Source organism: Melanotaenia boesemani, chromosome 7 (genome assembly GCF_017639745.1).
Source record: "Melanotaenia boesemani isolate fMelBoe1 chromosome 7, fMelBoe1.pri, whole genome shotgun sequence".
In the NCBI taxonomy this organism is placed as follows: Eukaryota; Metazoa; Chordata; class Actinopteri; order Atheriniformes; family Melanotaeniidae; genus Melanotaenia; species Melanotaenia boesemani.
Window position 1 is genome coordinate 23,478,041 of NC_055688.1, and position 12,060 is coordinate 23,490,100.

General features: G+C 37.6%; 1 protein-coding gene across 4 annotated transcripts in view; it reads left to right on the forward strand.

Moving 5' to 3' along the window:
- Window positions 1-455: 455 nt before the first annotated feature.
- The window catches only part of pcdh11 (protocadherin 11), a 125,070-nt gene continuing 113,465 nt past the window's right edge, over window positions 456-12,060 (forward strand). For 3 of the 4 annotated variants that reach the window (XM_041990424.1, XM_041990425.1, XM_041990427.1), the window contains exons 1-2: window positions 456-1,155; window positions 6,501-7,081. In XM_041990424.1, the coding sequence (XP_041846358.1) occupies window positions 6,542-7,081 (540 nt within the window). In that variant the 5' untranslated portion in view covers window positions 456-1,155; window positions 6,501-6,541. Of the gene's footprint in view, window positions 1,156-6,500; window positions 7,082-11,056; window positions 11,129-12,060 lie in introns of those variants that run through there. The other variant, XM_041990426.1, reaches the window with a different exon arrangement.

Genomic DNA, 12,060 nt, shown 5'->3' on the forward strand with positions numbered 1-12,060 from the left:
TCGTATGTTGACAGTAAGGAATGTCTGGAGAGAGTTTGAACCTCTTCATTACTTGGAGATGCCAAAGTTACAGTAAACCCCTGCTAGAAATAAAATAAAAAAATGTAAATAATAATAATAATAATATAAGAAAAAAAAAGAAAGAAAAGAAAAGCAGAACCAATGTTTGATATGAAAGAGAACAGTGCCCCCCTTTTGCTTTCAGGCAGATTACGTGGCTACTGCAAACAGAGGCATCTGTGGTTCTCATATACCCCGACATGCACCTACTGTACATCTCTGTGCAAGCATCTCTCCAACGCAGTGCGGCTTTAAGAGGACTGGGGCTCTTAAATCTCCGTCTGGCTCCTCCTTCCACCATGATGTCAGTCGGAGGCAGAGCGAAAGGGAGAGAGGTGGGCAGCATTGAGGAACTGAGTTCATACAATACTACTGAGACATCTACAGCTTAGCAGACAGATACGGTGAACCGCCTATCCCGGCTCCTGTAAGTGATGCTGCACTGAGGCACACTTTGATCCAACTCCACTGGGGGGGCGATGCGCTCTCTGCATCCCTCATTTAAGAGTTTTTGGGAACGTGCGCTACCTTACAACAGTTTAAACAAGTGGTCGTTAAATAAATTAGGTTCAAGCTCTTAGTTGTTTAGTAGAAGTCTTTTTTTTTTCTTTTCTTTGTTTTTTACTACTCGTGGATTGAACTTTTACACCCAGGTCAGGTTTAACGCACATGTAAGTGCCAATCAAGCGATTTTAAGCTGGTAAAATTTTAAGGTAAAACAGGCTAGGGATACAAACTTTATGTAAAACAGCCCTGGATCACTGCGTATCTCCGCTTGTGGGATTGCCAGACCAAGACATCCGAAGAGGAATTACAGCCTCCTTTTCAAACAAACTTGATCGCTGTTTTTCTTTTTTTTTTCTCTCCTTTTTCTTTTGCACGCGAGGACCACATTTTTTAGCACATGGATAAGTTTTGTAGCGGATAACATTTTCTCCCTACTCTATTTGCCTTTTGCTGCCGATTCTGATGAGGATCCTCTGTCCCCTTTTCTCCCACTTCAGATTAATTCATGACATTTCTTTTTTGTAAATCAGTGATGTCTCTTCGCGACGGTAGTGACGGTTGATTTTTCATCACATCTAAGCAGAAAAGGTGAGTTTTGCTTTTTTTTTTTTTTTTTTTTTTAAATATTTCTTATGACTGTATTACTTCTGCGTTTACTGCATGTAACTGTTCCATTTCGCGCGCGCCTTTAGAAAATGTACAGTTAATGTGTGTGTCCAGAATCGGTACCAATGGAAACTGGGTGAACATTTCGAAATCAATTAAAAGGTAGTTGGGTGAGTCAGTTAGCTGCGACATTGGATCGTTTAGTTAGTCTATGGATTTCCCTTTAGCTGCAACAGCCGAACCTAAACAGACTTCACAGCGTCGTGGAGAATTGAAGCTGAGTTGTTGCATTATACTGCATGGCTCACGACTTCACGCGTTATTTAGTCCCAGTCAGCACTGATCGCTAAATAAACTGGCCTTCTTTATGAGAGCATCCAACTGCAGAGACTTTTCATCCCGGTTTCTCAGCGGCTTGACCGCCAAGCTCAGTGCGTGGGTGCGCGGCAACAGCGCGCTCCTGCTCGAGTGTTTCACCTGTCACAGACCTCAGGGGCAATCATTTTCTTCCAAGCTCCGACTCAGGGAAAATATATATACCCATATAAACACAAATTGATCGCTAATAAGAAAGGCAGTTCAAATAGTCCGTGTAAATCTCAGCTGGCCTGATGATTAATGCCACAGTTGGTTGTTTGAATTGTCAATATTACAATCATACCCGCTCAATGCGCTGTATATTACCATTGGACGTGTTGGCAAAGCCTCTTGAACTCAGCATTTGCTGCAGAATTAAATCAAACAGTAATGTGAACTCCCCAAAGGTGAGCCAATTTGCCTGAGCAAAAACTTGTATTAGAAACGAAAAGCCATGTTTTTCTTTTCTTTTCTTATTCTTTTTTTTTTTTTTTTTTTTTTTTTGTTTTAGTAATTATTAGTTGTATTTTGTTATTTTTCCAAACGCAATAAAATAAATTTCTCATTCAGATTCACATTTTCAATTCATCCATAGAAGAAATAATAGTAACCATCATCTCCCATTGCCAAACACATGCGGTTAAACATATATATAATTCTTCATAAACTTCAGATTAATTCAGATATTGCAGGCTGGATGTTGAGTTTGCAGCTTACTTGTAGCAAAGAAATGACTAAGATGTTTTAAGTTTCATGAGAAAAACCTATATGTAGTATAACAAATCCTTCCAAGTGTCAAAGATGTTATTTTTCTGCTGTGCTGGTAGTTTTCTTCCAGTTTATGTCATCATTTCACTGTAGCCCTTTTCACAGCCCCCAAAAACGTTATTAGAGTTAATGTAATACACAGTTCAACCCTATTCTACTGGATATATTTTTGATATTCACTATTCTTTAACTATTGAGTTCTTTGTTCACATAAATGACAATATACTGAATATGACTATCCTGAACTTGTCTTTTTGAATTTATTTGAGAAAACACAATGTCTTCAAGTAGCAGCATCGTTTTCACTATAACAATATTCAGTTATAGTTTAGTTAGTTTAATTATATAAAAATATATTTTCTTATAGACTGATGTACTGCTTTTCAAATATTAATAAAACAGAAATGTATACTTTGATATTTAAGTGTGTTCAAAATAATTTCAGATTATCAATTTGCACTGAATCATATTTCCATTGAGAGCAATGGACTTGAACCTACGACGAAGTAGTTACGCATACATTTAGCTTTTGGATTACATTTGCATGTATGGACTGCCCTCTTGAGGTCCATGATTACAGCATTGAAAATTAGCCTGTCATTTTACTAATAGAGGAGGGTAAGAAATATTACACAGTGACCATTTAATTACCCAAGTACTGCAACTCTTTACAATCCAAGCCTACCTAAGAATTATAACGCTGACGGAAGTGTGAACAGACACTCGTTTGTTTAAGCTAAGATCATTTTTGGACTTCGCATAAACACACCACAAAAGACAATCCCACTGTTAAACTTGATAAAATGCTTGCTTTTGTCACTACTAGATATATTAGCAGCAATTCCAAGGTTACCACTGATGCAACTCTTTGCGACACGACTTTGGTTACAGAGTCTCTGCTGAAGTTTCCCCAAAAGAAATTAACTTCAGTTCATCCACCGTGTGGAGAGAACTCGTTTTGTTTAATGAACTGAGAAAGAATTGTCTGATCATGACAGAAACCTGGTTTGACAGGCTTTCATGATCTTTAAAAAAGAAAAAAATGGAAGGCGTTGCATCAGCTGATGATTTCTTTTTTTCAGTCTTGCTGGGTCCATAGACAAGATCATTGGATAGAACAATAAAAGCAGCTGAGGGACTCCAAACATTTTCGGTCCTATTCTAAAGGTATCCTCTATAGAAGTTTCATCTTTATGGGAAAGGGTGACAGTCGCTGTATGGCTCCCCTCTCACCGCTACCTTCAGCAGATCCAAACACCAGGACGACATGCCCATCACCCTGTCACGTAAAGTGATCTAGGGCTGGCCAGCCTCTTTTCAATGGGTCTCCCAAGAGGGAAGATTGAGTTTGCCTACTGGATTCAACCTGCTGTCTGGGGCTCAAAATAGCATTTCAGGAGCCTAGTGAAATGTAAGCAAAGGAGACACTCTGACTGACACCCAGAATCCCCCCCATCTCCTTTTTTTTCACTGCTGCACAATTCCTTCTCTCACCTCACTTATCCCTCATGGACAGGTTTGTAAAGAATTGTGACAAGTGAGAAGAAGTGCAAATGTTGAGAAATCATGGCACAGCGAAATCAGCGAGCATCAAGATAATAAAATACGAGCAGCGAAAATGTTTTGACCACATGATAGAGTTTCCTTTACAGCTAAATAAGATCAAACTTTAAGATTCTGACATTGTAGCTTAAATTTGGAGTTAAATAAGTAGAAATAGGTTAAATTTAGTTCACTGACATGACATTAGAAGAGCACAGGTTTCTTTTTTTTTTGTCTCTACATTTGTACTCCTTTATGTACCCTGTGTGAAAAAAAAAAAAAAAAAAAAAAACATACTACACCCCTTCATCCTGCAGAACATTATTGTCACTTACAGGAAATAGGAAATCTAGATCATTCTTTGATCTTTTTCTGTTTTTTCACTTCAGCGAATCACATTCCATTTAAGGATGTAATTTAAACTTCATTATGCGTTGTGCGAGCTCAGCCTTGGACTGCCTGGCGATCAGCATAGTAAAGCAATTGCTACTCACTCTCAGAAAGATGCGCACTTCAAAGAAAAGTGTGTCACTGTTACTAATAGGATATATCTCATCAATATTTCGACATGACAGAATAACACAGAATAACACTGCCTGTGCTGTATGTGGAGAATGAAAAACCTCCTTAAAGATCAATGTCGCCCAAGCTTTTTTTTCTTTTCTTTTTTTTGGTCCAACTGTTCTGTAATGAGTCTCATGTGACTTCTTTATGAGATGTGTGAAGTCTGTCTTTGCATGTTTCATGAATGCCTTGCAATTGTTGCAGATTCAAAACTAGCTTAATGAAATTTTTATTTTTTAATCAATTCCCCTTTGTAAGCCGGCCGGGAACTTCAATGGCTATGAATGCCGTTGCCTTGCCAATTTAGAGGACCCCTGTAGTGCCGTTTAGGTAGTCATACCTTTTTAGGATACCATTTGACTCATGCAAATGGATGGAAATTTCATAAAGTAGGAAATATTATGATTCCCAAAGAGCTATTTGCAAACCCTTGTTACTGCAGACATGTATGCATGCTACAATGTCAGCTGTAAATTGCTTGTATGAAGTCTGTCGCAAACACTTTGCTATTCTTTGAAGGAAACGGGTGTTTGATTTCAAGGCAGCTGCCTTATGAATACAAACCAATATCTTGGGGAAAGTTATAGCAGTTAGTAAACACTCAAGGGGTTTGTTGGACTTTAAAACATACTGCAAAATGACTAATGAAATTAGCTGGTAGATATATTTTACTGAAATATTGACAGGCTTCCAGTCTTAAAACAAGAAGTAAATAAAATGTTCCTGCACATGTGGCTTTATACTAATATGGTCAAAATCACTCAAGTGATATTTGGGTACTGGTGTGATGTTTCACATCATGTACACAAATATTATTATTTTTTTGTTTGTTTTTTTACCACTCATTAAAGCCTGGTTGGCCAAATATGATCTGACCTGTGTGATTTAGACATAAATTATGGAGTATATTTATTAAACATGCCTGCTAAGGAATTAAATGAATAAAAGTAGCAGTTAAAAAATAATACTAAATATCTCTTCAATAACCTACTAATTAAGTGGTGGAAATCAGTCAGTATTTGTTGTAGTGTGGATGGGAAGTCATAGCAGAGCATGACTCTTTCATCATCTTCACTGACCTACTTGGGTTTTTGGCTATTTGAGTGCTTGCCCTTTGGCAAGCATTTACACATATAAAATAGATTTTGTAGAACAACAGCATCACAAGACAATGTAATAATGAATAATGATCATCCATGGTAACCCCATCAACACTGCATTTTAAGGTTTTATCATTTCATACTACTGGATGCCTTTATATTTTCTATATCGACGGGGAAAGCATTTGCTAGGATGTAGTGAAGTTACAATTAAATGTCATCAATTTGACTGATTGTAGCTAACACAATGAATAATCTCACATTGTTGTCTCCATCCGACGCTGCTACTCTAAACAGTGCTCTTATCATACTGTGCTAGTTTACACACATGGGCGTTCATGAAATATTTGAAAGCTCAGTTGTTTACATTCAGAGCAAATGAGGCTCTCCATTAATAGCTGCTGTCAAACAGCACAACCACGAGTGTGCATGTGTGTTCTTGCATGAAAGCACTAACGGTTAAGACTCAGCTTTGCTTCCTCTAAATTAGCTGATATGTGGATTTGAAGGGCACTTCATAGAGACATATATATATATATATATATATATATATATATATATATATATATATATATATATATATATGTTTTATTTATATTTTTTTTCTCTGTTTTTTTAAGCAAGGTAGTTTATGAATAAGCTTACAAAGCAACAGGAAACTCAATAACCTCCATGGTTCTCAATGAAAATACATAATGGTTCAGTGCTGCAATAAATGTCTTGATAGAATGCATGAATTATAACCTTTTTTGCATGTACTTACTCAGTAGATGTCATCAAAGGGTAATTGTGTAAAACAGCCAGTAATTTTCTCTTAAAGACATTGGAAGGATGTTGACTCATACCTAGTCAGGATGAAGAGGTCAAGTTGAAAAGTTTTGATGTGGGCAAAAACTTACTAATTACAGCAGAACTTGAATATTATATACTTTATTGCAGTGACGTAATTTTATGTTTTTCTTCTCTTTTCTCTCTGTGTTGTCTCTTTTCTGACAGAATTGCTAAAGTAGAAGTGAAGCTCCCATCTAATCCTGAGTATGGACTTAGCAAGTCAGACGCATGTACTGGTGGTCTTGCTCACCTGTGTGGTCTTATTATGCAAGGCCCAGGAGAGGGACTACATAGTGAAAGAGGAGCAGCCAGAAAACGTCCGCATTGGAAATCTTCGCAAGGACCTGGACCTGAATCTTGACCCTAACATCAGACTATCCTCGCCTCTGCAGTTTAAGCCTGTGTATAAGACGGGCGACGTGCCTTTGGTGAGGGTGGAGGCCAACACAGGGGAGATCTTTACCACCAACCACAGAATTGACCGGGAGAAGCTGTGCTCAGGGGTCTTCACTGAGAAACGCTGCTATTACGAGATTGAGGTGGCCGTGCTTCCCGATGAGATCTTCAGATTGGTCAAGATTCGTTTCTTGATTGAGGATGTGAATGACAACGCACCCCTTTTCCAGTCCACAGTAATAAACATATCAATACCAGAGAACACAGCCATCAACACCCGATACCCGGTGCCATCTGCATTTGACCCTGATGTGGGGATCAATGGGATCCAACATTATGAGCTAGTCAAGGTAATCATTCAGCATCTTCCATTAAATGAAAGAAAATAAAACATAGGAAAAAATGTTCTGACAGTTTGTTCAGAGATGCTGTGTAATTGTAAATAAATTAAAAAAAAAACTTTTCAATAATCCACATAAATATGACTTAAAATGTTAATTGGGTTTCATTTAACCTCTAAACACAAAGAAAACTCAAATAAATGAGACATAAATAGTCCTTTTTGTAATGTATTTACATAGAAAAACTTTCCATTGTGAACTGTACAAACAAACTTTTCCTTACAGTAGCTAGTGTGACCTTCATGTGCAGTAATATCTACAACTTAACATAACAGTTCAATTCTATCCAGGAGTCCAGCTTGGATTTTGATGCCGTTTATAGAAATGCTTCAACTCTAAGATAATTGTGGCTTTCGCTTCACAGATTTCTTTTTAAGGCCTTTCCATGTTACAATTAGTCGTGCTTTCAGACATTTTAAATCCATGGGATTCCTTTTAAACAACAAACAGCTTGTGTGCTTAGAGGTGCAGTTTAATTTCATTTTGTCACTTTTTCTTGAAATTCTTTTCAGACCAATGTCATGATATTTTACTTTTGAATTGCTGGTACAATTCAGAATTTGATGCTCCAACAATGATGGCAAGCTGTGCTGGCTCAGGCCAGTACACTTAAATGGTGATCTTACCATGGGATACTTTTTTTTTTTTTTTTAGGATAAAATGGCATTCCTTTTCCCATCCATAATATTTCTTATGTAAACAAAATTAAAATAATAATAATGTTTTGCATTTGTAAAAAGATTTCTCCAACAATCTTATAGCTTGACAGACTGTAAACTGGAAACCACTGGCTTTCTGTTGGCAGTCTTATTGAATAATGCTCTCCTGAAGAGTGACGTTAGCCAAAGTGAGGAGGACCTTTAGTGGCTTCTGGGTTTTCTTTGTGACATGACAGACTATTACATATCAGTTACAGTGGTCTTTGTCAGCCGACTTCAGGGGATGATAATTATTTTCCTGACATTCTCAGGAATCTCCTTTATTAGTACCATAATTCACTTACGTAACATTTGTTTGTAAAAAAAAAATCTTACTTTATTAGAGCCCAGTTGTTTCAGGAAATACATGTTGCTTATTAAATGATGTCTGTAATTCTGCAGATTGAAGTCAGCTGTCTCTAATGGTTAAATCTTAAAGGTTTTACCCCATAACATATAACATCAGAGAATTACATTCAATGAATTTAGTATAATATCTTTGCCATGTTTACTGAATTGAGTTGTCATATATCTCAGTTTTATCTAAGATTCTTGAAAGGTTGATAAATACTATTACTAAATGTATGTAATGCCGTGTTTAAATCTAAAAACAACGGAATAAAATAAGTGAAACAGTGAAGGAGTTAGAGAAGTTAGTAGTAAAAGATACGTGTCTGAAAACAGTGTGCCAGTTATTGGTTTGCTTTGAGGGTTTAATAAAATAAATAGCTTTAAATAGCTTTTGGGGATATAAGCACAGAACAGTCCTGCAGCCATACATTTGGTAGACCAAAAGCCGTTTTAGCTTTAGGGGAACAATTATAAGTAAAAAAATGTAAAGTACAAAATGAATTGTCTTTTTCAAACAATCTATAGATGCCTGTCTTCTGTACATGTAGAATAATCAACAAACATTACTGATTATGCCTGCAGCATGCCACCTGTCAACATCAGGTCTAATTAATTTACTATTTTTAATTAGTAAGTGCTTACATTATTTTTCTCTGGCAATTTCATGTGTTATAATTCGCATTCAGCTTATTAACCTGCAAAAGTGCTGCAGCTTTGTCTGGCTATTCTGTATATTCTTAAAAGAAATTAATGTAGGCTAGGCATTGAGGATATGGCCTGATTTTTCATAAATTAGAGTAGGCCTATGCAAGGCCTAAGAAGTTTTATGCCAGCCATTCATGTTTCCATATGCTTTATTTCGCTATGAGAGAAAGTTATAAAAAGGTGAGTTTTCCTCATGTACACTAATATCAATAAACAAGCAGTGGAGATTGCAGACACAGCATACTGCATGACCAATTTCCAGCAACAGGTTACATGTACCGAGCATACTGTAGCAGATTAAAGCAAGTGAAAAGGAATAAACTGTATTATGCTAATAGATGCCTCATACAAAACCAGGAAAAGCTTTTTTCTTCTAATTGATGCTCATTGCAATATTCTCCGTTACCTAATGGAGTTAGCCTTAAAATCAGAATTGTAAGATAATATAATGAATTTTTCATTTACAGTCTAGACAACACTTTAGGCTTTGTTTATTGGAGACGACACAAGCACATACAAATGAAGCATAATTAAAGAGGGAGATGCGAGCACTCTGGAGGAAACCCTGAACATAATAAATACAACAAGGTTGCTGTAACTGAGAGCACAGTGTAAGACAGAATTGACAGGTCCATCTTGCAGCCTCAGATGAAGTCAACAATGTAATGGAATGAGCAGAAGCATTGCTGTCCGTGTCTGTATTGCCTACCAGTTTGCATTTTTAAAGAGTCTCCCCGCTGCCAAGACCTCTCCAGTGCAATGTCCTGAATTGTTCGTGCCTGGAAAATCACCAACCAAATGTTCTGCTCATTATGATGATCATCTGCAATCATTTCCTCTGCCCTTTTCACATTATATATAGCTCTCTGAAACCTTTTGTCTCGGCTGTGGTCGTATTCATGGCTTTTTGTCCCAGATTCAGTTCTTCTCATAATATTCTCATTGCACCCAAGATTAATTTCCTCGTGTCCCAGGTTCCATATGATTAAAACACAGGGAGAAGCCTTAAAGGAGCCAGAGACATTTTCAGGCTTTGGTATTGTTTATTTCATAAGTGCTGTAGAAAGTCAGGGGTTTAGTGGGGAAGGACTGTGCAAGCATTTCCTAGAATAGCTCTTGGCTGCTAAGCCACCCGTGGTCTATCTCTGTATGGTCCTTTGAGATTTGTCTCAGAAGCTCCCTCAGAGTGATAGTTTGTCCAGTTTTCTTGTGCTGTTCAGCGGATGGCTTTAAAATTGCTACCATTGTGTAGCACAGTCAGTCATACTTGTTGGTGTATCACTCCATATGTATCTTGTCCATGCTGTCAACACATGGGACAAATAAAAGAAACATTGCAGCATCTTTGTGTTCACCTTTTTAAAGCCAAGGTAGACAATGAGTCATTTGTCATACACAGTGTAAAAGCGCCACACATAATGGTTGGTAATCATGCTCTGACTGCAACTCTGATTCAGTGTATTACATCACCTACATTGCAAAGAAGTTGTCCAAAAAAGAGCAGACAAGGTCAGAGAAAGCAATCACATGTGTGGCAGAGGGAAGTTGTCCCTTAAATAGGAGAAAAGAAAAGTCCATGGTTGACTTTGCATAGTGTTTTGGCTTTTTACAAGCATCAGCCCCATTCTATATTCTAGTAATATATGCTTTTGGAGAATTGTATGTCAGCATCTTTCAGCAAATTTAAAGTGAGCATCTTGCTTAAATCATTGTGTTTAAATCAGCATTCTGTCACTGGCTGGGCTATGCCTCGCTGATAAACATGATGATGAAGTGGACTCTTAGCCTTAACCCTCTGCCACAAACCTAGGTTTTCTCTGGAGTAATTTCCAGGGACAATCTACTTGGTCTATCCACATGTCTTCTTGAAATATAACTTCAATTTTTGAGTAGACTAAGCTGTCTTTTTGTTGGTATTCCAAATCTCAGGCTGGCCAATTTTAGTCCTAAAATGATTTGAAGATGCTAAATTTATTCAAGTACCAAGGAAACTTAATTAAGTCATTGCCTGGTGCCTTTAGGCATTGGATTTTTGGAGAGAGAGCTGTTAAGCATATCCTCATTTTCATCAGTATCCTAAAGTATTATCCTCTTCTTGTGGTTGACAAATGGAGACAAACAATTCCCATTTTCCTTTGTCTTAATTATTTGCATGATATCGTGGCCAGCAGCAGTGTAAAAAACATAGATGGAAGAGCAAAAGCAAGCGAGAATCAAATTTCTGTTGGCAATATATAAAGAGGTGCTATATCTTATGATGAATACTTCTCACCATTTAGTCCCATCCATGTGCATCACCGTGACAAGAGTCCTGATATATTCACAGCCCAATCTGAGTCTCCTCTGAGTTTTAATAAGGTCATAAACTTGAGTGAAAGATGCATCCAGCGATAATCCAAGGCACAGTCTGCAAAATGGGGTTCAGAGTCATCCTTCCCTCATCATCAGCCACCTCTGCTTTTGTCAGTGTCCCTCAATCATTTTCATTCAAATTAGCCAACCCTCATTAGATTGCACCTACCCCGTTTCTGCAGCTTTCACAGAGACCTGTGGCCCGAAAAGCAACTCGTCAAAGTTCAAAAAGGCATGCACGTGTACTGTTTATGTGAGGCAGAAAAATGAGGCAAGCAACAATGTGCACACTTAGCCGTTTAGAGAGCTTTTTCCTTTTTTACTCAGCCTTTAGGTTTCCAATGAGTGATTCATGCAAGTATTTGGCCTTTTCTTAGCCTGCCCTAGATCATATCACAATCCACCAGACTAATTTTGCATTCAGTAGGATGCACAGGCTGAGAGAAAGCTCTCTTCAACTTATTGAAATGCGGTGAGAGGTGTCTTGTCAGTTGTAAAATTGTCTGAAACCAAGACAAAAGGATAGAGGAACTGCTAGCTCATAAATCATTGTGCAGCATTCTCTCTGACACATGCTAACTCAACATCCTACTATTATTACCAGGCTTTGCCAAATATCAGTGCGCAGATAGGGGCGCTTATGTGCAGAATCTGTGAAGTAGTCAAACAACTGAGGATTGAGAGGATCTGTGCAGATGGGGTTGTGGATCACAATACAGCCCCTAGAATTTTTTCTAGGACCTTTCAGTTATAAGAGAAATTATTTTGCAGTGTGTGTAGAGATTCAGCAGAGTTTAGCCATGTGACAGATTCTCTACATTA